This window comes from Opisthorchis viverrini (assembly GCF_000715545.1).
Source record: "Opisthorchis viverrini unplaced genomic scaffold opera_v5_475, whole genome shotgun sequence".
Classification (NCBI taxonomy): domain Eukaryota; kingdom Metazoa; phylum Platyhelminthes; class Trematoda; order Opisthorchiida; family Opisthorchiidae; genus Opisthorchis; species Opisthorchis viverrini.
This window is the reverse complement of record NW_008752139.1, coordinates 18,433-43,954: the sequence shown is the minus strand read 5'-3', so window position 1 is coordinate 43,954 and position 25,522 is coordinate 18,433. Positions and strand designations below refer to the sequence as shown.

The following is a 25,522-nucleotide window of genomic DNA, read 5'->3' as shown; positions in this document are numbered from 1 at the left end:
TCAAATCCGTGGACTACGAAACGCGTCTCGTGATGCTTGATCTCTTTCCCCTGGAGTACCTTCGCCTCCGAGGGGACCTAATTCTTACTTGCGCCCTGTTTGAACAAAGCTTGGCAACACAGGTTTTTTACCCTTGACCCTGCAAACACCCAGCGAGGACATGGTAAGAAAATCTTCAAGCTCAGGGCACACACATTCATTAGACAAAACTTTTTTTTCATTTCGGGTAGTAGCTACGTGGAATGACCTTCCTCCGACGGTTGTACACGCTCCATCTCGAACCCAATTTAAAGCACTATTAGACATTTATTTATGCGAATCCTCGCGCTGGCGAGTATACTGCCCCGCGCTGAGCAGTGCTACACCCTTTTTTCACTTGTGCCTTTCAGGTGAACGACAGCCACTGACCGACAAGAACAAAACCGACCCGTGAGACTTGGGCAAAAGCCTCGATCCTGTGTATTATCCGTGAATCCGTGAACTATCGTCTGGATGGCCTTGGCGCCTTTTACACTTTCTAGGTCGCACCGCGCGCGTGGCTTCGAAATGGACTCGAATGCCATTGTCAAGGCAGTTTTGACCACGCTGGATCCTGATGTTAACAATACTGACCGAGCAAAATGCTACAAGGTCAGGCCCCATTGTTATATTGCGAAAACTGCTTCCATAGGTCGTCGAAGAATACAAAACGAACGCATTCCAGCTGGGAGACCTCTCCATCTTATGCGGCGTGAACCAACATCCGTCTGTTATCCTTTTTGGATTGCAATGTCTTGAACACAAAATAAAGTTTGTTGCTCGTCTTTAATTCTTTACCTACTAGACACTCTTGGCAACAAATAAGCGTCGAACTTAAGAGTACAATCAAAGAGAGCTTATTCGAGCTGTCAGCTAATGTAGGTTATGTTTTTTATTTGATTGTGGATAGATACCAAGTGTGATAAAATCAGAAGCTGAAAGAAAGGTCATTTTATTGGCTCTGTCGCATATCTTCGTCTACCTCATTAAGTGCGAATGGCCTCAGCAATGGCCGAACATGATGGATGAGTTCTTCGATCTAGGACGCAGAGGGGTAGGTTACCGAGGTCTGTGTTATTTTTTTAGCCATCCCAAGCCAAGCTAACACTAAACACATTCTTACGTCTGTACGAGGACGCGGTGCAATTTCAAGATATACCTCAACCTAGACGGAGAGACATCATTTCCACACTTCACGATAACCTCTTGCATTTATTTTCTTTCGCATTGGAAACAATTTTGAGCCAGTTGGCCGAAATTGAAGCACAGGTGAGTACAATTTGTCAATCATTTTCTTTCTAGACGTCCGGCGCGCGGCAGTCGATCTCGTTGTGTCGTGATGCCTTGGCGATGCTCTCAGGATACCTTGATTCGTGTAAACTGGACGCACTTTTTCAATGGAACCCACCTGGTTCTATTGAAAACCAGTGTGGATCACGCACCCCCGCTTTCCTTCGTTTGCTCATCAATCTGATTTGGATAGAGGGCACACGCATCGACGCTCTGAATCTTATTTTGCTCTTATTAAGACGGAAGACAGAGAAAGGTTCTGAAGAAACTGTTTCAAAAGTCGCCGATGCTCTGCTCGCAGATCCATCTTTGGTCAACCGAGTACTTGCGCTACTTTGGTGAGTAATCCGATCACATTTGGTCCACAGTCCCGAATTTATATATGGGATTATGGATTTTCCTTACAAGGGTGATGCAGCCTCTGGACGCCTGCTGTGCACAGATGGCGGTTCACCAACCGTTTTAGCGGTGCACATTGTGATGGTACGTGCTAGTCTTCTAGGCCTCTGTAGACTCGCCGGCATAAGATCTTTCGGCAAGTGCGCTGGCCGGTCACCAGCCCTCAATCGGCCCGGGCATGAAGGCATCACAGTGAATGCTGACAGCACGCATTTGTTCATTGTCGAGTTGTCACTTCCTCAACGCTTTAGCATAGCACCACACCTTACTAGTTGTAGCTATCAGTATTCTTGGAGTCCTCTTTAACTTGCTATCTTGCTTTGAACTATTGAGCCGTTCTCCGGTATTCCTCAAGAGCACCAGGTCTTTTCGTGACCCATACTGAAATTTTTAGCTGTCCTACCGTACGTAAATACCAACTCATTAGCGGAGTTTCGGACATCCCCATTTCTCAACTGGTCTCAGAGTTTAGTCCTGCCCACTAGTTTGGTCATTGATGGTGTCGTTTTCTCTGGTAATAATGTTTCCTGGTCTTCCGTCCACGGCTGATGGAGGTAAACAAAATGCCAACAAAGTGCTACCTACATCTTACCGTTCTAATGGAATTGACTGAAGTAACTCGCTCTTCCAGGTATATGGTTTCGGCCGTTTTTACGAGCAGGAGTAGTACCTTGACACTATGGGAATGGTACACTGATGCCGCAGTGGTTCGAATGTTCGTTCTGCAATCGGGACAGTGAGTGATTTTAACCAATAGGTTAGAACACATTCTGGAATCGCCGTTCGCACATACCGGTCGTTTGGGCAAACATAGTATCACGTCCTGGCCTGGAAAGCTAGAGTCATAGCCATTGGGTTTTTTTAAAATGAAAACGTTGCCCTCCGGGTTTTGTCACTGGGTGGAAAAGTTTAGAAAGATCAAGGGGTTGCCTCAAGAGCCTGAACGATTGACTACACCATAGGTGACCAGTTGAACGGCAGCTTAAAGCGCGCTACACATCAATCCATTCGCTGATTACGGTTCCTTTCCCAGCCGTTGACTGTTACTAGTTTCCCATGGTAGCTCCACCTTTTCGTCCTGTTCGCTACACCGTGCCTCGCGATCTTCCTTAAGACTTAAACAGTTGGCGTATTACAGCCTAAAATGTCACACCGCGAGTATGATTGACATGAACCGTTTTCCGGAAGTTATAGATTGTTCATTGTATGAGTACAAGACGGTCGACATGTTTAATTGATAACCCGTGCTCACCAATGGACGCAGACATTTTCGCTGAAAGACCGTTACTCATTTCGCGATGGAAGGGTTTCATGGTGGTGGAATACGTTCGCCTGCTGACGTCGATTCCTATAATTACATGTGCCCATTCTTCACGGATGCATATGCAGTTTGGCCTTCGCCGGTGCGTAATCGAGACCAAACAAGTGTCCCAGTATGGACGACGATTCTGGACAAAATCTTCTGAGGGCTGCGTCAATCCATGTTCATCTCCGACGAGCCAAAGATGACTGGCCAGTTGCTGTATGGTGTTTATGGTGCTAGAAACTCGAAGTAGTTAGGAAAAAGAAATTGGTCAGTGAGAAGTCGGCAGTCGGGTGTTCACATCATTTCGGGTTACAGCGAGGCCCTGTCGACTCCGCAGTGCATTTTATCTGGGGCCAAACCGTGCATTAACGTTTGCACGCAGTACAACACCGCTAGTTTCCGGTGCATCATTATCGATAGCTGCTAGTGCTCTCTTTAACAAACCATCTAGCTGAGCCTAAAACTCACCTCTCACCCAATCGAAACTAGTCGATGGGTACGTAGTGTTTATTGTTCTGATGCGCATTGTTTAAAAATCCCCATATTGTTGCTACGCCCAGCTCACCACTCACATATATCGATTCCAGAATAGAAGCCTTGGCACGTTCACTCTAACCAATGAGAATGGAAAACGACAGCGCAATTTTGCACAATATCCTGCTTGATGGATAGTGTTATGTTCTATGGACTTTGTAATTTGGTTGCTAAACGCAGAGGACAAAAACTCATCTATGCCAGCGTTTTCCTCGGTCCATATGATTGATCTAGTTCATACTATCAATAGTACGTGATCCTCCACCTTCAGTCGAAGTTGCCTAGGTAGGAGCTTACAATGGCTCACTGGATAAAATATGAACTTACTGACCGGAGGGTCTGTGGTTCGAAGCTAACGTCTTCATCTTGGTTGCTTCTGTCTAGGCTTGGGCAACCTGACATTATCTGAATGCTCTGGATCCCTCGGGTACATAGCAGCTATACACCATAAAGGTGTTACTTATTACTTATCTTCCCAGGTAGGTGGGTGTGCACCCACACGTATCTGTGTATGCCACAACAGATTGCATTTCTGAGACTAAGAAGGACGGGTGAACGATTGCTTCAGCTGTGTGCTGATCGCAGGTTGTTCTGATACAGTACTAACTTCCGAAATAGTCGAACTCTTCTGGCCACATGGTGCCCTCCAACGGCAGGCCGGCTACAAACTCAAATCGACCACATTGCCGTCAGTTACCGATGGCGTGGATCAATAACTGACTGCCGGTCATTTTGGAACACATTTGTGAATTCCGACCGTGCGCTCGTCCGGAGTCGCTTCTCCCTACGTTTTCCGGTGCAGACAAATCACTTGACAACTGAAAGTCTGGCAGATACGGATGTTTGACGAACTTACCAGAATCATTTTTTGGAGTCTTCCATGTGTTCCACCATCCGATGTGAACTCATACTGGGACGAGATTGCCACCTCTTTGCATAGTGCTGAGAATTTTGCCTGTGGCACGACCCAACCAGGCGCACCGAAGCACTGGATATCAGACCGAGGGGTGGCACTGCTTAAGTTTTGGAGAAATATCCCAGCCGGCACGGAACACAACTTGATGCGATGAATTATCAGACGTCAAGTGAAGGTGAGCGTGCTAGCCGACCGTGAATTGTGGTGGACACGTAAAGCCGAGGATATGGAAGAGGCCCAGAAAGCCGGTAATACCCGAAGATTGTTTCAGTTGATCCGTGCGACGGGGCCCAGGAAACCACCTGTGAGTGAAACTTTCAATGATCGGAAGGGAGTGACTATCTCGAATAAACAAGAACGCCTCAACCGTTTGGCAGTGAAGCATCGGTGTTGAACATTGATGTCATGCTGTCGACGATGATGATGATGATGTTCGGCCGAATACTTCGAACAACAATCGTCATGGTCACCAGCTTACACCCATCTGTATTCCACAGGTGACGTAGAACCCTGAACGGTGAACGTGGAACCGCCTACGATCTCGAAGGTTTATGGTTGCGTATGTTCTCCTAAGCGCCACCGAGCTCGTGAACATAATAAGCTCTTTGTATTCCCGGACTTCCGGATGTGTGAGAGAATACAGCGAGGTCTCCAATAGCTTCCGTACACAAATTGGTGTCCGTCGGGGATGACCACTCCACATTCCTGTTTCACTTTGTGATAGGTGGAATCATAAAACGAACGCTGGAAGGTCTCCAAAATCCCGGTGTTAAAATGGCCTGTGACGAAAACCTGGTCGATTTTTTTTAACGTTCAGCTGTAGCACCCTTTCGGTGCCTAGCTGCCATGCCACTCGAAGGAAGTACGAGGGCTGGGATACTGCCAGGTTGCCCAAGCATAGACAGGGGGATCTGGCATATGCAGATGACATAGTTCTCACGTTCGAAGAGGAGGAGAAGGCGCATGTGTTTTTGGATGAACTGATCAAAGTCATCCCGTCCTTTGGTATGCTTTTTGCACCTACAAAGTGTAAGGTCATGCTCGTGGACGTGCAGTCACTGAACACGCCACTTACAATCCAGGGGGAAGCACTTGAAGTTGTGAAGCGTTTCACGTATCTTGGAAGTTGTATTAGTTCCGACTGACGGATGAGGAGAATGCACGAGTCTGCAGAGCTCGGGTCGCGTTTGCTTATTTGAGACACCTATGGTGTCAGAGCGGTGGATCCCTGAATCTCAAGGGACGTGTGTATCAAGCTACAGTGCGGGCTGTTTTGTTGTATGGCTGTGAGACTTGGCCTGTTGCGGCAGCGGAACTGGGACGTCTTCAGGTGTTCGACAATCATTGTCCCAGAACCATAGCTCGTGTGGGTTGGTGTCGGCATATTCGTAATGAGGCAGCTAGAAAGCGAGTTTTCGGTTGGGCAGTGGGTACTTCCACTGAAGAATGTGTCCAGCACCAGAAGCTGCGTTGGTTGGGACATGTGTTGCGTGTTGCGAACCATCGTTTGCCAAAGCGAGTGCTTTCCAACTCACAGTGGCGAAAGCAGAGGGGTGGCCAACCCTTGACCTGGCAGGGGGGTATGAAAGAAATCACGAAACGTTTGGGTGCTGTCGGTGCTACTCGCATTTCAGGCTGGGGACCGCGTGGTCCTCCCTGCGCCTGGTTGAAGACGCTGCACGATATGACTTCTAGCCGATGTCAGTGGCAATGTTGTTGTCATTCTCTATCCAGATTGCCGGAATGAGTGTTTAGAGGTGTAGGCACCTCGGAATGATTGTAGTAAGCCAGCACTAAGTCCCTTCGCTGTTCACCTTTATTCTGTTCTTCACAATGAGGCTTTTAATTAAATCATGGTACCACGGCAGCGAAGCATCGTTGTTGAACACTGATGTCATGCTGTCGATGATGATAATGAACACAAACGCTCAGAGTGAGTTACTTGGAGGCCACCCACCACAAGAAAATCATGGACTCGATTGGACCACGTGGCTATCAGTTGCTGATGGAGAGCCTCTGTTAAGGATTTTCGTTCCTTCTGGGGTACGCAAATTGACTCTGACTACGCCATCGTGCAGGCCTGATTGGTGCTTCGCTATCCGTCAGCATTACGCACCCCATAGGAAGACAGTCTTGTTCATCAACTCCGACAAGTTTCAACAGCTTAAGATTATCGAACTGATCTGGCCAGAAAGCCACTGAAAGCGCACAGCCATGCGGATGACGAAGACTGCTTGGAGCTTGAACAGAGTCGAGTTAGGGAAGCAATGCTCTGTTCCTTCTGACGCAAATTGACTCTGACTACGCCATCGTGCAGGCCTGATTGGTGCTTCGCTATCCGTCAGCATTACGCACCCCATAGGAAGACAGTCTTGTTCATCAACTCCGACAAGTTTCAACAGCTTAAGATTATCGAACTGATCTGGCCAGAAAGCCACTGAAAGCGCACAGCCATGCGGATGACGAAGACTGCTTGGAGCTTGAACAGAGTCGAGTTAGGGAAGCAATGCTCTTAGATTTCATAACTGTTTGTCCATGCCATCTGACTCGACTAAATGAACACAAGATATTGTCGAGATCAGCAGATTTAATTGTTACCAGGAAGGCCACTTCAGCTACTAGCGACTATGATGGCGCACCGAGGTCTCTCAAACACCGGATAACCAAAGGCTTGAAGAATAACAGAGAACGCCAGTGGGTTTCGGTTGTCTAGGCTCTTAGATTAACTGTTTGTCCATGCCATCTGACTCGACTAAATGAACACAAGATATTGTCGAGATCAGCAGATTTAATTGTTACCAGGAAGGCCACTTCAGCTACTAGCGACTATGATGGCGCACCGAGGTCTCTCAAACACCGGATAACCAAAGGCTTGAAGAATAACAGAGAACGCCAGTGGGTTTCGGTTGTCTAGGAAATGAGGAAAGCTTTCACTGCAGACAACAACCATGTTTCAACTGATATGATCAACTGGCCAGATGAAAGCAAGTGTCAGTGAAACAACATGTGAAAAAGACGAAACAGTACTTCATCCCCGCAATCGTCGTCTGGAACGATGGGCTGAGCACTTGAAAGAACAGTTCAGCTGGTCTCCTTCAACACAACCACTGCAAGAATCCAGCGAACCTCAATGGAACGCCGACACCAACCCACCATCAGCAACCGAAATCCTGCGTGAGATATCAATCCTGAAGTACGATAAGGAATTTGGCCCGGACGGTCTGCACCCCGTATTCTTCAGAGGAGGTGTTGAGGTCCTGGTGAACAGTCTGACAACCATACTGCAGAAGATTTGGAACGAAAACAGAATACCAGCCGAAAGGATCTCCTCGACTATCATCCCAGTCTTCAAAAACGATGCAAGAACGTTATGTGAAAACCATCATGGTGTCAGTCTGGTATGCGTCGCATCGAAAGTGTCCTCTTTCACCATTTTGCGCAGATTGCTGGATCATCAGAAGAGACATTCGTGATGCATCTGCCATATATTTACCTTGGGACAAATCACTGAGTAGCGCGCCTCCTTCAAACGTCCCACGTTGGTTGTTTTTTATTTGAAAGCTGCTTTTAATTGTGTCGATCGTCAGGAATTTCAGCAGTGTCTGGCTATCAAAGGTGTCCCTTCCAAATTTCTCTCCCTTACAAGGGCACCATCTTAGAACCATTGTGGGTGCGCACGAGTACACGGGAAGCTTTCGCCCTGTGTAAGGGGAGGCTGTCTTCTTTCACCTTTTCTCTTCAGTTTTGCTAATGATATGCTGCTTGAAATTTCTCTACCTGCCTCTGAAACTTCGGAAGTTCAAGTGTTGCCGGGACGTTCGCTTACAGACATTGGGCATGCGGACGACACTGCTTTTCTGGGCTCAGATCCTTTAAAAATGCAAACCATCCCAAGTAATCCAACCAACTCTGCCGCACAGTTTGGCATACGTTTCACATCCAAAAAGTGCAAAGTACTGCTACCAAACCGGGTGAGATTGAACCCCGATTTCATGCTTGTAGATGAGCTGAACGACGTAGTATATAAATTTCTTCACCTGGGCAGCTGTATAAGTTCCCTTAAACTAGCTGAAGATGAGATTATTTTCCGAGTCGGAGAATCCAGGGCAGCTTTTGCCAATCTCCGACACCTATGGCGCCGACGTCACGTCAGTTTATCTGTCAAGGACAGAGTTTATAATGCAACAGTGTGATTCATACTACTTTATGGATCAGAGACGTGGCCTCTACGCGCGGAGGACATACGGAAAATGCCTGCTCAGTCATCGGTGTCTCCTGAGCATTGGTTGGATCTTATGGGGTCATCGGACTTGTAATGCTAAGGTACGCCGGATGGTCCTAGGTAAACGAAGCTCTCCCGAGATGGATGAATTACTCACGCTTCGTAGGTTACGCTGATTACGATAAGTAATCCGAATTCCAGAAAACTGTCTGCCTCGCAGAGCTCTCTTCGCCCAGCCTTGTTGAGAGTGGAAGTGACTGAGAGGTAGACAGTGTATGACCTGGCAACGAAGTGTGAAAACACTGACCACGTCGACGAATGCCGCCTCCTTGAGTGGGGACCCTGGGACTCAACACTGGCAGAAATGGCCTAACCACGCAGTCAGTGGTGCTCATGCGTCAAAGCTATTGCCTTCAATCGTAGCTCCTTGGTTCTCGAACGTAACAAATATGCCATCGCCTCTAAGACTTAGCTTTATGTCCCACACTCCCGTTTTCAGGTGATCTAAGCTGTAGCAGCTGGAACCAATGTGCCGATGATGCTCGGTTTATAGCTGATAAATTGAATTGGTTGATGGTGCACCCACACTGAATCAGTAGATGGCGTTGAACATGGTGGACGGTAGCAATGGAATTCTGGTGACACTGGAATGCGGTGTTTCATGCAAAGTAGGACTGGTCTAACACCACCACAGCTTTCAGACGACGTTCTGTGGTCTTACCAACGCCCCCTTTGAACGACGAATTAGTGACAAAGGATTCCGAATAGTGCTGACACATTCTAGCATGCATCGGGTTTCCGGCACCACCTATGAATGTTTCATTACTACTGCCCGTTGAATTCAACGTTATCTGTCGGTTTACGTTCGGTGAGTGAGTTCAAGCGGAACAGAACGGCAAACTCAACCGGGAGTGGAGGAGCATGTGCCGTTGGGGATACGAGAATAGCTGGAAAAATTAGGCCGACGCAGCAGGATCACACTATCCTGCATTACCAACCTCACCAGCTGCTCGACTTCTGACTGTCAGAAAGATAATACCCGGTTTCTCAGTCCAAAGTGGTTTGAATGAGGGAATTTCCACAGTCATTTATTGAAAGAGATAACATGCAAGATGATGAGGCAAAAGTTAGGTCTCTCAGTTTAGTGCGAGCCGATGGCCACAAGGGTAGTTCATACTTCATCCACTAACTGCTCTCCTTTGCACAATATTTTCCTTTTACCATGCGACGCAAATGAATCCGTATGAAGCTGCCGCTTGGCGTTTTTCAGCTAAAGGTGTTGAAAAAGCGCACATGCCTCAGTTGGTGCGATATTCGCGTGATCCCCACTGCGCCTGGTTAGAGACGCTGCAAGATATGGCTATTAGTCGATGGTAATGGCGTTCTTGTTGTCAGTCTCTATCCAGATTGCCTGAATGAGTGTCTAGAGGTGTAGGCACCTCAGAATAATTGTAGTAGGATGGCACTAAGTTCCTTCGCTGTCCACCTTTATTCTTTTCCTCATACTAAGGCTTTCAAATAAATTATGGTTGTATGGCAGCGAACCATCAGTGTTGAGCACTTATTTCATGCTATCCATGATGATATTCAAAATATCTCAGTATGTTTTCTCGACAGAACGCACTACCCATAAATTTGCTGAAAACCTCAGCCCACGACTGGTTTCGTCTTTGAGGCTCGTCAGGTAGGCGCAGTACCCTACTTTCAATCAACGTTATTTCTACTTGAACCCCGACTGGACGTGATCCGCAAGCTGCATCCGTTTTCAAAGTAATTTGGTTTTAACAGGGCTCAACTGAATCCATTTTCATCTCTCGTTTATGATGTTCTCAAATATCATACCTGTTGGGGCGGCCAACATCATGGTTGGTCGAAGAATAACATCATGAACAAGAGATTCCGTTGGATCTGGTCGAGTCTGCCAATAAAAGCCAATTAGATAGTAAATGAATTTGTTCCGTGAATTGCGCTCGGTTTTGATTCAAGCAGAACATGTCATCATTAACAGAGGTGAACGCTGGTGCAATCAGGTCAGTTTATTCGAACAAAGTCTCTTAATGAAACCAAGAAAAATGGGTCGATGGGAACCTAGAGTGAGCTTGTCACAAACATCCGAGGTGCATGCAGCTCCAGCACACAATCTGGATGGAAACTAACGGCATCAGCACCACTGACATCGGTTAGCCTCTATATTGTTCCCAGTCTTCAGCCAAGCATAGGGAGGGTCACGTGGACCCTTTCACGGAAGGTGAAAAGCACTAACGGCGCCCAGAAGTTTTGTAACATTCTCTTTTGCCATACCAAATTCTATCCACCTCTGGATTTCCGCCATTCCGAATCAGGCACGGAAAAATGGCTCGTCTTGACATGCATAACATATGGCCCAGTCACTCTGGCATGCAATGCTGTGCGCATTTTCTGGGTGAAGCATTGTCTGCTTCACCAAAGACTCGTTTCCTAATCATCTCGTTGCGAATTCGCTGGTTACTGCCGATTCCAACTATACTTATGAGACGTCGGTGGCCAGGAGGTGTCTCAGATACTCCACCCGAAGTGTCTAAATCTCACAGCCGTTCGCCAATAAAGCCCATACTGTAGTCTGGTGCATGAATCCCTGGAGACTCAGTGAGATGCTTCTTTGACGTCACAAGTGGCGCAAATTAGCAAATACTCCTGGCTTTCGGGATTCGTGCGTTGATTTCATCTATTACATTACCTTCAGAGTCGGTGCAAACCTCAATATACGAACTGTATTCCACAACTTCCAGTGTCACTCCTTGAATTCCCGGATACATGTTTGAAGACCGCACTTCCTGTAACATGAAGATGTCGAATGAGCGATGCGATGAGTCTGGTTACAACGGGAGTCAGGCTGACTCTTCTGTGCTTGCCACTCATTGTTAGCATCCATATTGAGAATGGGAACCGCTGTCACTTCACCCCATCTGATTGTGAGGGTCTTTTTCGCCTAGATAGAGGCAAACATCAGCTAAGGATTTCACCCCAAACCTTTAAGCAGGGCGGGCAGTGTTTCGTCAGGACTAGCAACTCGATGGGGAAAAATATTCGCCCGATTCGCAAACCATTAGCAGTTCTATGTCCACTGTCTAGGGTTGCATCGTGTGCCGGAAATCTGGTTGGGCAACTGGAAGCCACCACTAAAATTATTGGTGATTGTTCAGCTCAGCGAAGCGCGAGTTCTTTAGGCATAAGCGCTCCGTTTTGTCCGTGATCGCTTCGCTCACCTAAGGCCGCTCTGGGTCTGCTGTGCGTAGCAGTTAGAATTGCTTGCGCACATTCCCGGGAATTTTGGCTTCCTCCATTTAAGCTTTCTGGACCCATCAATCTTCTTGATCCGCGCATCATTGTCATCACCGACATCACAAAATGAGCGTTAGAAGCTGATGTTTCATTGCTGTACATCCACGGAGATTTACCACCTGACATCTGACGATTCGTTGGGTTGTATTGCACTTTCGACCAGGAGACAAAGCTACCCTTGCTTCGGGCAATTCTACGCTGTTGCTCGAGATCTAGCGCTTGGATCTGGTTGGTTGCACCGTTTCACAAGCAGGGCGCCTCAGGTCTTACTGGGCTGTGGGCAATATCTTCCAGCATCAGAAGACGTGTTGTCTGGAAATACGTGACTTTGGTAGGTTCACTTCATACCGGGGTCCCAAAGCATCTCAATGGCCATGTGTGGTGTACATATCTTGCGCGCCACCGAAAAGCGCGATGAAATGCAGCGCCGATTCCACATGGTGTTCTAAAAGGAGCGACAATCATCGATTGACCCACACCACCCATAACTAATGGTAATGTGGTCTACATGTATTGGAGGTTGCTCGTATACTATGTGGCCAGGTTGCTTCGGTTGTTTCGAAAGTCAGTACTGCACACAATCTGTTGTCTGTATTTACCTACAGTAGGCATTCATCATTTATCGTGCTTTCCAGTGCAAGACGAACACCAAAACGAGCATCAGAAGGGCATTCACATCTCCGGCAACCACAACAATACCTGCTCCTTTAGCCCGCGGCAACAGAGCGTATTGGAAACTCTTTAACAGTATTATGGTGTAAGCAGATACAAGGAATAAGCATCGGTTGTCTTCGCGTTCACAGAATACCCTCATGAAATTTGTCAAACGATCCGCATGCAGGTGACTATCAACGGGTAACCATTCAAACAGAGAACCTCCAGCTAGTTCGGGACTTAAGACTATCGCCTCGTCGTGGTGGTCGGGCTTCGGTGCTTTATTGAATCTGTCAGTTGCTTTGGCTGGAACTCAGTTTCTCAAGCCTCATACATATCAGCAAGGCCAAAAGCCAAAGGTGGAGTACCTCAACTAAACCCTCTTTATCGATCTGAGAAACTGAAAAGCACCATTTTACCGCCCAGTTCTACATCCACCCGTGTCCTCCCTCCAACTCGTTCCCATACCCCAAGTAAACGTCACTGGGTTTTTTGGTTTTCATTTATCTTACCGATGTGCTTTTTACACTCCACTGCCCACTAACAATGGACAAAACGATACGGTAAAATCCACGAGATCATTTGTACATATAACCCTCCAAATTCCGTACTCTATGTTCAATTGGATAGACTTGATGACGACTGTGTCTGCGTAACTATGCACCTGAAAAACGTCAAGGACGAATTAAGCTGTTTCACCTTCTACTCTAGCGCTTGGATCTGGTTGGTTGCACCGTTTCACAAGCAGGGCGCCTCAGGTCTTACTGGGCTGTGGGCAATATCTTCCAGCATCAGAAGACGTGTTGTCTGGAAATACGTGACTTTGGTAGGTTCACTTCATACCGGGGTCCCAAAGCATCTCAATGGCCATGTGTGGTGTACATATCTTGCGCGCCACCGAAAAGCGCGATGAAATGCAGCGCCGATTCCACATGGTGTTCTAAAAGGAGCGACAATCATCGATTGACCCACACCACCCATAACTAATGGTAATGTGGTCTACATGTATTGGAGGTTGGCTCGTATACTATGTGGCCAGGTTGCTTCGGTTGTTTCGAAAGTCAGTACTGCACACAGTCTGTTGTCTGTATTTACCTACAGTAGGCATTCATCATTTATCGTGCTTTCCAGTGCAAGACGAACACCAAAACGAGCATCAGAAGGGCATTCACATCTCCGGCAACCACAACAATACCTGCTCCTTTAGCCCGCGGCAACAGAGCGTATTGGAAACTCTTTAACAGTATTATGGTGTAAGCAGATACAAGGAATAAGCATCGGTTGTCTTCGCGTTCACAGAATACCCTCATGAAATTTGTCAAACGATCCGCATGCAGGTGACTATCAACGGGTAACCATTCAAACAGAGAACCTCCAGCTAGTTCGGGACTTAAGACTATCGCCTCGTCGTGGTGGTCGGGCTTCGGTGCTTTATTGAATCTGTCAGTTGCTTTGGCTGGAACTCAGTTTCTCAAGCCTCATACATATCAGCAAGGCCAAAAGCCAAAGGTGGAGTACCTCAACTAAACCCTCTTTATCGATCTGAGAAACTGAAAAGCACCATTTTACCGCCCAGTTCTACATCCACCCGTGTCCTCCCTCCAACTCGTTCCCATACCCCAAGTAAACGTCACTGGGTTTTTTGGTTTTCATTTATCTTACCGATGTGCTTTTTACACTCCACTGCCCACTAACAATGGACAAAACGATACGGTAAAATCCACGAGATCATTTGTACATATAACCCTCCAAATTCCGTACTCTATGTTCAATTGGATAGACTTGATGACGACTGTGTCTGCGTAACTATGCACCTGAAAAACGTCAAGGACGGATTAAGCTGTTTCACCTTCTACTCTCCGTGTGTCCGGTGCTCCAGAGACTATGAAACAGGGGTAATATGACATGGGGTTGCATTCAGCCTTAGCGCTGGACGCCCTCTGCTGGATCGGATTCTGCGAAACAGTCGTTTTTGCGCCGCTCGGTTATCCAGCTCAATCAAACCGTTGCTTGCTTTTAGCGTCGGCCTATCCCTTAATAGTCTACAGAGAAGAGCACTTTCTATCGAGGTTTATCCGTGTTCATTCGTCAAGCAAAAAAAATCGGCATTATCATACATAAGTCGTTTGTTTGAGCTTCTTGGAATCACATCTGGGTTGCTGATTCGGATTTGATGCACTCCGCACAGAGCGGAGGTAGATTCCTTCAGTTGTGTGCTGGTTATGAGCTATTTATGGCCAGCACCAGTTTTCTGTATAAACGCTCGTATCATGTAATCTGGTGGTCACTAAGTGCGAACCAACCAAGGATCCAATTGGACCACCGGTGAAGTGCCACAATTCAAGTTCGTGGCTCCTTCTGTGCCACGGATTGGGCCCGTGCACGCCTGATAATTAACCTTTCTTCAAACCTTCCAATTGAGCAAGAAGCGTGCCGACCCATCTCCGGATGACCACCATAACACATCATTATGAATCTGAGCTAGTTCAACTGCCCTCTGCAGTAAAATAACGCTACTGGGAGCGGGCATGACAAGTATGACAAACTGTCGAAGGAGATATGCTGGCGTCGTTCATTGCTGTGTGTCCGACTTCTCTGGTACGATCCAATGACCACTGGATCCCATCGAGAACACTAGGCTTGATTGATGCTAGGGTATGCATACCAGCGGGCAATGGCGCACACACATCCCCAAAACACCAGATAGTGAAGCATCTAAGGAAATACTGAGGACTTCGGTGGAAAATGAAACCACATGTGGGGAACACCTTTGCTACTGGAAACAACCGTTTCTTATACCACTTAATACAGTCTACTGGCCAAAACAAAGCAACTGTGGTGAAACGATGAGTGAAGACGACTCACTAATCCACTCGCAATAACGGCAACTTAGAAGATGGGCCGAATACTTAGAAGGACAATTTGGTTGATCCCTTGTGATTGCATGCGCTCGAATAGAATATAAGATTTAGCCACCCGTCAGAAGAATAAATAAATTATGAACTCTCTCTACTGAAACATGACAAGGCACCAGGACTGGTCGATTTCTATCCGGCAAAACAAATCAGCTTTATGTGGGGGGAATCGAAACTGCCTACTGGATGAGGCATATCGACAGTCACTCCCGTCTTCAAAAAAGGTACACGAACACTGAGAACCACCGTGGCATTATCCCGGTAGCCTTGCCGTTGAAAGTGTTTTCTGGTTTCATCTTTGGAAGCCTAGCTGAACGCAGTGAGGGACGGTTCGATGAAAACCAGGCTAGATTCCGTCCTGAACGAGGATGCGACTGCCACATTTTCACCCACCGATAGTGACACCGCTTCCGTTAATTCCGTGGGCTGCTGGACACTATGGCAGTATTCATGAAGCAAAGGTGTCATTCATAGATTCTTGGTCCTACTTGAAGTTTCGTACGCCTACTCCCGTGTACGCACGAAGGGCTATGAGAAGTTCTAACCTGAGTTCACTGCATCCAGTGTGTTAGGCAAGGATGTTCTGTTTCCCCTTCAACTTTGTCATGACATGATTTTGGAACACTTACTCCCTGCCTCTACTATCTGCGGGGTCGAAACGCTCATAGGGCGTTCCCACACGGATATAGATTACACTGACAGCATAGCTCCCCTTGTATCAGACGATATCAAATAATCTAATTAACTCGGCTTGATGGTTTGGTATGTACTTGACGCCCGAAAAGTGGAGTGCTACTGCAGAACTGGGTTGGTTCACACCCCAACTCTATGCTTACGGACGATCCGATTGAGGTAACAGACGAATTTGTCTACCTCGGTAGCTGTATCTCTCCCTGTCGTTTAACCAAATACGATATATCCATCCATGTGGAAGAAGTTGGTGCAACTTTTGCTACTGGCATCACATGTGGTACCTATATGCATCCAGTTTATCCGTAGAGGCTGGAGCTTACAGTGCTGTGGTGCACTCCAAATTATATGGGTTAGAAACCCGGTCACTGAGCTTTGGACGTTAAAAACTTTCATTGTTGGACGTTGGTGTCTTCGGAGCACTGTCCGAGTCCAATGGGAACATCGGACCAGGAATGCTGAGTGCGTTGAATGGTTTTCGGAGGCAATAACTCCCTCAAGCTAGATGAGCTGGTCACACTCTGAGGTTGCGCTGGTTTGGTCACGTCCTCTGTATGCCAGTCGACCGGCTTCCTCGTATAGCCCGTGAAGCACAACTGCGCGGAGGGTGAATACGAGCTATGGGTGGTCATGCAATGGCTGCGAAGTGTCGAAGTCACTGGAGAGATGGCTCAGTAGTTAGAGTGCAAACTTGATGACGGGAAGGCTCCTGGTTCGAACCCGACCACTTCTGTCTAGGCTTGGGCAACCTGGCAGTATCCCAGCCCTAGTGCTTCCTTCGGGTGGCGTGGCAGCTAGGCACCGGAACGGTGTTATTATCAGGGTCACTGGGCTGGTTGCTATCTCCCTGGGTGGGGACCTCGAGACAGCATATGCCAGTGGTTAGGGATATTGTCAGACACGGCACAGTCATGTGCTCAATGGCGCGCATGCATACAAACGATTGTCTTCAGTGTAGAGCTTTCCCTCCCCACTTCCCCCATGAAAAGCCCACTATCATTCCTTTGCCCTAGTGCTCCTTCGGGTGGCGTGGCAGCTAGGCACCGGAACGGTGTTATTATCAGGGTCACTGGGCTGGTTGCTATCTCCCTGGGTGGGGACCTCGAGACAGCATATGCCAGTGGTTAGGGATATTGTCAGACACGGCACAGTCATGTGCTCAATGGCGCGCATGCATACAAACGATTGTCTTCAGTGTAGAGCTTTCCCTCCCCACTTCCCCCATGAAAAGCCCACTATCATTCCTTTATTTGTGTCAACCGTATCAGCTACTACCCCTACTGCGTTTCTACCTACTCCGCTCATGGACGGATGATTGGCTGCTGTAACGAACAGTATGTACGCGGCATAACTGAAGATGATGAATAAAGCCCTGGACGATGAACCTGGCTTCGGAAGGTCACAGTTACTTATTTTCCCACAAAGCTTCTGGTGTGGCCAACCATCGGCCGCCTTGTTCAAGCACTGAGTGGTGTGAAGTCTTCCGTCAGTGCTCGACTTGCTTACTTTTCTCTGGGAGACAATGTGGCGAATCCACAATGGTGCCTATACTGAAAATGGGTTAGCAATAGATGTACTAGTCACCAACTCAACTACTGTTGTAACGGGACTCTTGATTTCACTTGTTCTTAGCCCTCTTGCGTTAGACGCGATGTTTTGATCGAAGAACGGCAGGCGAGGTTTGTTATCGATTTGGTCAAATCTTCCCATTGCGTTAAATGCCAAAACAGTGGCACACGTACCAACTATTCGCTCTCTTACGTTGTCGGCTTTATTGACCAGTTTCCTTTTCTAAACTCTTTTTTTAGTAGGAATGCCCGAGAAATTTGAATCTATCGTGTTTTTTGATATTTTCCGACCTATGGAGATGTATTCTAATGGAGAGCTTTCCAAAGGCTTTCTTAAAAGTGTAACAACAAGGATTGTTCAGTGTTTAAGGTCCGTGCTTCAAACCCACATACAGCCCCTTTCTATGTTTTGTAGCCTGTCAGTGTCTAAGCTCTCGTGCTTCTTTCAGGAGGAATGGCAGCTATTCATTGAAGACGTTTTACAACATTACATTACATTATGGCAAGAATGATTTATGCCTTGTCTCTATACCATTTTTGCTCAAAAAGTTCATGAGGCTGACAGTAAAACCACGGGTTGTGCGCTGGTGGAAGTTTTATTTGCCCCATTTATCAGGTGGCCGATGAGGCTACTCCAGAATCCTCTAGAGTCGAATCGCGTTCGCTGTGGTTTCGATATAGTTGACAACACAGTGACGTGTGGAGTGTTCCAAATGGTTGTTTTGTGTGATTGGGTAGTTCAGTGGAGAACGGCATTATTTTCGACTTATGCTATATGGTGGAAGAACTTTGAATCGATTGGTCCTCACTTGAAGATCGATAGCTGTTTCTGATTTCGTGACCTAATTACCAAAGAAATGAGTTTCTTTTTACGTCCCTCTTATTTTTGCACTCATCCTCGTATCCTGATACGTTCTGTCGGATTCGCTTTCTCCAGGGTCCTACAGGCTAACAAAACATCATCTAGCTCATATCCTCTTGAGGGTTCCTGCAGCTCAACAACATCGATCACAACTACTGGGAATATATTTAGAATAAGCAATGGTAGTGGCGCTGGTCGAATGGAGAACAAGGAAAGGAGCTGTGATCTAAGCTTTCAAGATGACCTGTCCGAACCTACCGAATGGATGTGGCCCTGCCACGATCGGCAGATTTTATCAATGCCCGAACGGACACACCAATAATCGGAGGCCAACGTTAAGTATTCACTAGCCTAGGGAATGATAACGCTGTCGGATAGCGATGAAATGAGGGAGGTTTCCGCATGGGTTAGCTCGATCAGCTGGTCAGAAAAAGATGTGCGTCAGTGAAACCAACCGCGAAAATGAATAATTAACAATTCATTGGAAAAGTTTTCTCAAACAACAGACTACACACTTCCAAAGCAGTCTACCGGGTTTTCACCACCACATGCCGTGAAAGAAACTTATTTTGCTGAATGAAGCCTACTTAATCAGCGATGGAAACCAAATACGTGGGTATAACAGGGCGCCCAAGCCGGAAGTTTAGCACGCCGCCCTCTTCAAACTTTTTTGTAATGCCTTTATGTATAGTCTGATATATTGATCAAGCACCCGAGTTGTATTCTGTGCTTGTCCGTATTCGAATACGGATAGAAAATGTTTTGGAGATTTGATCATCTCGATTACTCGGGAGTTCTCGCGAAATAGGACATTGTTTAGAAATTATCGTTGGTCTATCAGATAACCACAACACGATATCATTCTACGCCTCCATTTATAGTCGACTTTCTTCTCCTCTGCCACCGGCAACCTGTACCCATAGATACAGCAAAGAGGTAATTACTACTTGGCATATCGTTTACTAATACCTCAGCTCTGATTTTCTTCTCTTTCCAGTGCGACCCTCAACGAACCGACCTCGTTTTCCGAAACAACATACAACACGCTGCTTCTGTTGTCCGAAATCGTCACTCGTTTGGGATGCGCACTTGTTGCACGCTGGCCGGATAGCAAGACTTGTTCGACGCCTTGCGAATGCACGTCCACCATGCTGTTTACCTGTCCCAACCTCACAACACATATATTAAACTTGGTGTTGCGTTTAACCAAGTATCCTATTCGAGTAAGAGACCTTTCGCATAATTTCTGCTATTTCCGCTTCATACCTTTTGTTTAAAGACTAGAAGGTTTTGGAAAATCGGGCTATTATCGTTCTGTGCAACACATTGTCCCGTTTGTTGCTGCTGCATGAGTAATGTGTAGTCCAAGAATGAACCAATCGGAGGATTACGACCGCTGAGCCGCGTATAGATGTTGAGAATGTTTTGACCGTACATTCACCACCGGTGCGTGCATAACTGGTGATAGTATACAAGGACACAGCAACAGAGCCACATTTAGCGCTAACTAGCTGTCGTTTTAGCCTGACGTACATATCAATGGAGTCGCCAATGCCTAGTTATGGCCTGAAAGGTTTTGTGACCTCTTTTGGAACTTCAGGGACGGTCTCTTTCAGTATGCTGGTTTCCGAAAAATAGTGGCGAGGGATTCACGTTTCGATGCTTCTTGAAAAATGCCTCTCCGTTGGCCTTTCATCTTTCACTTTGCGAGTTGGGTAACTCGTAAGGTTTTTTTTGGACCTGTTGTATGGTTCCTTTTGTAATATCAAAGATCCAACTTCTTACTAATCAGCATAGGATTGTTGTCGGCTTCCATCAACTTCCAGCTGATCTTCCGCACTCCAGACTATCCCGTACATCGACGGACGTCTGCTGTGTTGCACAAACCTGCCGCGCCAAACAGCCTCATTTCTGGAAGCTCTATGCATGTCTCGTTATTATCTGTACTTTCGTGTCTGACAGGTGATTTCATCAACTGTTTATTTCCTCGTCTGCCACGTGATTGGCTTGCGTACCACAAGTTATCATCTCATTGGTCTGCTAGGTAAACTGTTTCCTGATCATGAGGCACTTGCGGTGATTCGTTCGCGCGTATTTCGGCGCGTGGGTCTGTTATACGCTTTGTGACTGAAATCGAACGTTTGCTAGTGCGAAACTCAGCTAGGCATTATTTTGCCCAACGATCAGCTTCTTTAAGGGAGAACGATCTGAATGGTGCACATAATTCGCCTTCAGATGTATTTTTGATGACCGTCTATGGAATAGATATGCACTGCATTTTTATCACAGTTACCCGCCTAATCTGATCGGCTGATTAATCACCAAAAAATCGATCGATTTGCACTTATTTGTTTATGTCTATCGCAATAGGTGCCGGTGGTGGCCTACCTGGATGCGGTGACATTTGGGCTTCGTCATGCAACCCAATGCCATCTCAAAAATGCCCGTAGCATTTTGAGGTTGGCACGTGATTAGTCGAATCCGTGGATTAGTTGAGAGGCCGATCCATACTTGCCGATCTGGTCATGCCTGTATGAACGTGTAGCTTTTCTCTGATCAGTGGTGCGCACGACAGGCAGCTTGTCAAGGTGGTCACCAAGTATCATCGGAGCGGAGACATATAGAAAGGCTACAATCGGTGTCACGTCGCTGCTGTGACTAATTATGACTCTGTTCTCGATTAATCATGTTTCCTTAACTGAATAGGAATCGATCGGGTCATCTATGTTCACCAGTTTGGCATAATCGATTAATCGGACTGTCCCGTTCATCGGGAAGGTGTTTTGATGTATCCTGCAATGTGGAATTTACGCCTCACCGATGTCTCTTTTCCAACCGTAGATGATATCGGCTCCCACGAACCTTTTTTGGTTGACCGCGCTTCGTTCCTCAGATCCGTCTCTGATTGTCAGACTGCACCTTTACTGCCGGGATCTGTTGGTGTCTTGGCGCCAGACTCTCAAGCGGGTATGATTCTCCTATGTTCTATTTGTTCTGTCCGATCTCATATCAGTTCGGTAGTTAAGCTTTCATGATCCATCTTACCGAATCCTATAGGTCCGGTTGTCCCCACGGGTTTCTACCGTCCTCTTATTGTAAACTGCTACTACTGTGCTCACATATATGAAGTGTCCATGTGACATCCAACATGCCCCTTTCATTAAAACGGACATGTTCTTGTGGTCTCTGAGTTTACAGCCCCAAACATTTTGTTTATGTAGTTCCATAAAACTCCTCAGTGAAAGACCTCGCACTTGAAGACCGCTTTCCAGCTCCCCCTTAGACTTCCAATTTCGAGCTGAGAATCCCTCGCTAGTCGGTGAAAAATGTGGTTCCCTCCATAAGGGAAATCGGATCTCCGTGTGACGGAGATCCGCCTACTCTGCCTCGTAAACCATTGGGCAGATGAATTCAGATTGTTGGAGGTTTTAGTTGGCACTCTGAGGAGATTTGGTAAATTTCCATGGAAATTTCGTCCTTTAGTTAAGACCAGTTTACACCGAAAAGTCGAGAAGCAGAATGTGTTATTATGACGGATAAATGGGGTGGATACCAATCACATTTGAGCCGATCCTAAAGTTGATGTTGTCCAGTTGTTCTTACTTGGCTTTTCTTCGTTAACTAGCACCAGTTTAGTTTAAAAAAAAGTTTACCGGCATAAGTAACATACAGACTTACTAGAGAATACTTTATCTCAGAATGTCGTTTTAACTTTGCGAGCGATCGACTTAAGGAGGTATCTGTAAAATGCCTGCTAAGTTTTACGTCTCTTTACACGCCTTCGCTAGCTATATTGCGCCAGCAGGTTTGCTAAGAGTGATGTGGAATTTCATGTCGAAAGTCTAAATGAGCATTATTTTTGGCAAAATGATCCTTCTGGAATGGGAATAATTACCATTGAAGGCACAGTTTAGGGTGAGAAAATAGCTCCTACTTTTTCGAGAACCCCCACATACGTGTGATTACTGTGACAAAAGGGGTTGGAAATACTGTCGCATCTTCGCCTCTTATTAGGAAGAAGTAAGTTTCCACGCGGAGCCGGGAAAGATAAATTACCTGAGGATGGTGATGTTGGCCTTTGTATCCAGTTGTAAGGAATCTCCTGGTGTGAAGTGGACGTCCTTTTGGATGATACTAGACCCCGCCACTGGGAATCCCCTAGTCATACTATTGAGACTCCGAATAGGTGTCATACATACAACACACAACATTCCACAACCTTATTTTCTAGGGCATCTCAAACTTTTGATGAGCAGTACTTTTGTAGTATAGTAGGCGTTAACAGGCAACAACGTATCTGCCGCCAATTTCTGTATGCGCTTTTTGTGTGTCGGACCCCGCGGGCCATGCCAGATTTTCATTTTTCAGCCATTTGTGGATTTTGGTCATTCCCGTCACCTCAGTAGCATACTCACTTGAGGCGTACCATACATGAAGAGGTTGGTAGTGCTTCAGAGAACATATGCCGTTATAAACCCCCGAGGCGATGTGGGGTTCCATTTCCATCGTCCACGGTTTTAGTACAGCTCGACAATCCGAATAAGCAGTGACAGGTGGCCAGAAGAATGGTTTTTTCAAAGTGCTCGGCCCAGCGGTCAAGCCTCAGCCTGGTGACTCAGGATTATGCCGACTCCTGCACATCCTGCAAGAGCGATCTGTGGATCGCCGGAGATGCGCAGTCGAAAGCGACTGGAGATGGATAGAACAGTTAGCTCAACTACTGTGTTTGCATCTTGTGTTCTTGTTTCTGATACAAAACATGTCGATGTCAAGTGAGTCGGATGTGAGAGCAAGAGCAGCTTGTTTTCCGGCCTCCTCCAGAGTGTGAAAAATGTAAACAGCCAGACACACTGGGTGTCGAGGCTTGAAGCATAATTCGAGCTGCCTGAGGCCGACGCGCACATTTTGCGGCTAAAGCCGATGCAAGGCAAACAGGTTTGTCAGTCCCAATACATAAGCTCATAAGAAGATATTTATTAGTGGAGTGGGGAGGGAAGAAAATGTATGTGAAAGAGAAAGAAGAAAGGCGTCAGCAGTAGCCTACGCGCACTGTTTTATGCAGCAAGCAAAGCAGCTCGGCTGATGATGTCACACAACGGCCGATGTGGCATGAGAGTATTTTAAATTGTATCATAGTTGACGTAGGCTGGGAAACTGCCAGGACTCCCAAACCTAGAGGGACCAAGCAGATTGATCGTGGCTGACTTCCAGTACCGAGCCAGACGGTGCTTCATACCCAGTCTTTATCTTCTTCTGTAGAAAAATCGATGACAGTTGTTTGGTGAGCTCCTTCCAAGAAGGCATTTCGCAAACTTAACGTGGCTTCAAAAATGCTTTCGAACTGTGCCTGATTCCAAGGTAGTCTTTCCAGAAAGGGCAATTTTCTGCCATCATTCTTCGGAAGGGACACTAATTCACGCTCAACTCATGTCAGGATTGAGGATAATGACCGGTTCCTCATCCTAGATGTTCCGGAATTTCCGGACGCTTATGGCTGGTGCAGAATCACTTACTGCGGACACGGCTCACCCCTACACGCATTTTCGTCGAACTACTCTAAAGTTTCAAGTAGGCAGCGGTTCACTCCATTTAAGTCAAGATTGTGTTTGACACCCGGTTGGAAACGCAGTTTGTACCGCCTGAGTGATCCATTCCATGTAGGCGCCTCTTGGGGGTATATCCCAGTGACGAAACCTGTCCTTCCGTATCAGTGAATGTCTTTTCAATCGAAAGGGTTGTTTTTTATAGGAAAAATCGATCAGTTGTCGTTCCCGAACATGACATAAAGACACCTCGTCATCAGCTTTCACTCACGCGCACGGACCATTTCTCTTTGGCTGGTGGCGAGACGTTTGTGGGTCAATTCTCGGGCTCGGTGAACGGTATCTGCAGTTGAAAAAACCCACTTGAGATGTCACTATTTCGGCTCTGCTACAATTGGTTAATTTTGTTTGTGTTCAATGGGTCCTGTTGTACTCGCGCTTATTTGTGATTGGATTCTCTCATGACTTAAACTGAAACGATGCTTCGGAACACAATATCACTTTTCGCAAAAGCTCATTGAATTAAACAAAGTTATTGCTCTTCCCTCTGTTTGTGATTCGTCAGATCCGTGTTCAGAATTCTTCGTCACTGGAAGGTCTTGACATAAAATCTCGCATCCTTGAAATTTGTGCTATTTTTTCAAAGTGCCTTATTGATCCCCATTAGCCGGACACTCTCCTGTAAGGCCTTTCTTTGTTTGACTGAGCTAATTGGTGTGCCGACATAAGCTTCCGTTTGTTCATGATGCTGCGGGACTAACAGTCGCACATTTGAGACTTCATCATGAGATTTAATACACCAAAACTTCGACGTTTTTCCAATACTGGCTGGAGTAAGGAAGCTGATCCGTCAATCTAACTTCTCACTGTTGGCTACAGTACACACAATTCACGTGGCTAACCGTTTATCTTATGCTAAGTAGTCAGGCTTTGTGTTCACCGCCACTAATAAGCGAGGTAACAAATCGAGTAGTATAGGGGGCTTTAGAAAATCCTGAAGTTTCATGAGGTGACTGATAATAAGGATTACACAACTGTACATTGCTTGTTGGCTTTTCGGCATAGAGTTTTCACCTGTACGATTAACTCTCCACGTCTCCTCACACTGCCAACAGACTGCAAGTATCTCTGAAAAGAGGGATAATTCCCAAGTTTCGTGAAGGATAAATCTGAGAAGTTGTCACTCGAGGAGCCAGTGTACATGTAACCACGTAGTGCGATTCCCATCCTCGACAGATGAGTGGTACTATATAGTGTGAGTGCGAGTTAGCCTCACTTTTGATT

The 25,522-nt window shown here is 46.6% G+C and overlaps 1 protein-coding gene across 1 annotated transcript in view; it reads left to right on the top strand.

Annotated features, from left to right (window-relative positions):
* The window catches only part of T265_11319 (hypothetical protein), a gene marked incomplete at both ends in the record, with an annotated part of 47,480 nt that overhangs the window by 4,864 nt on the left and 17,094 nt on the right, over positions 1–25,522 (top strand). The window contains 4 exons of the mRNA XM_009177944.1: positions 1,105–1,158; positions 1,321–1,646; positions 19,693–19,918; positions 21,537–21,662. Coding sequence (XP_009176208.1) covers positions 1,105–1,158; positions 1,321–1,646; positions 19,693–19,918; positions 21,537–21,662 — 732 coding nt within the window. The remainder of the gene's footprint in view (positions 1–1,104; positions 1,159–1,320; positions 1,647–19,692; positions 19,919–21,536; positions 21,663–25,522) is intronic.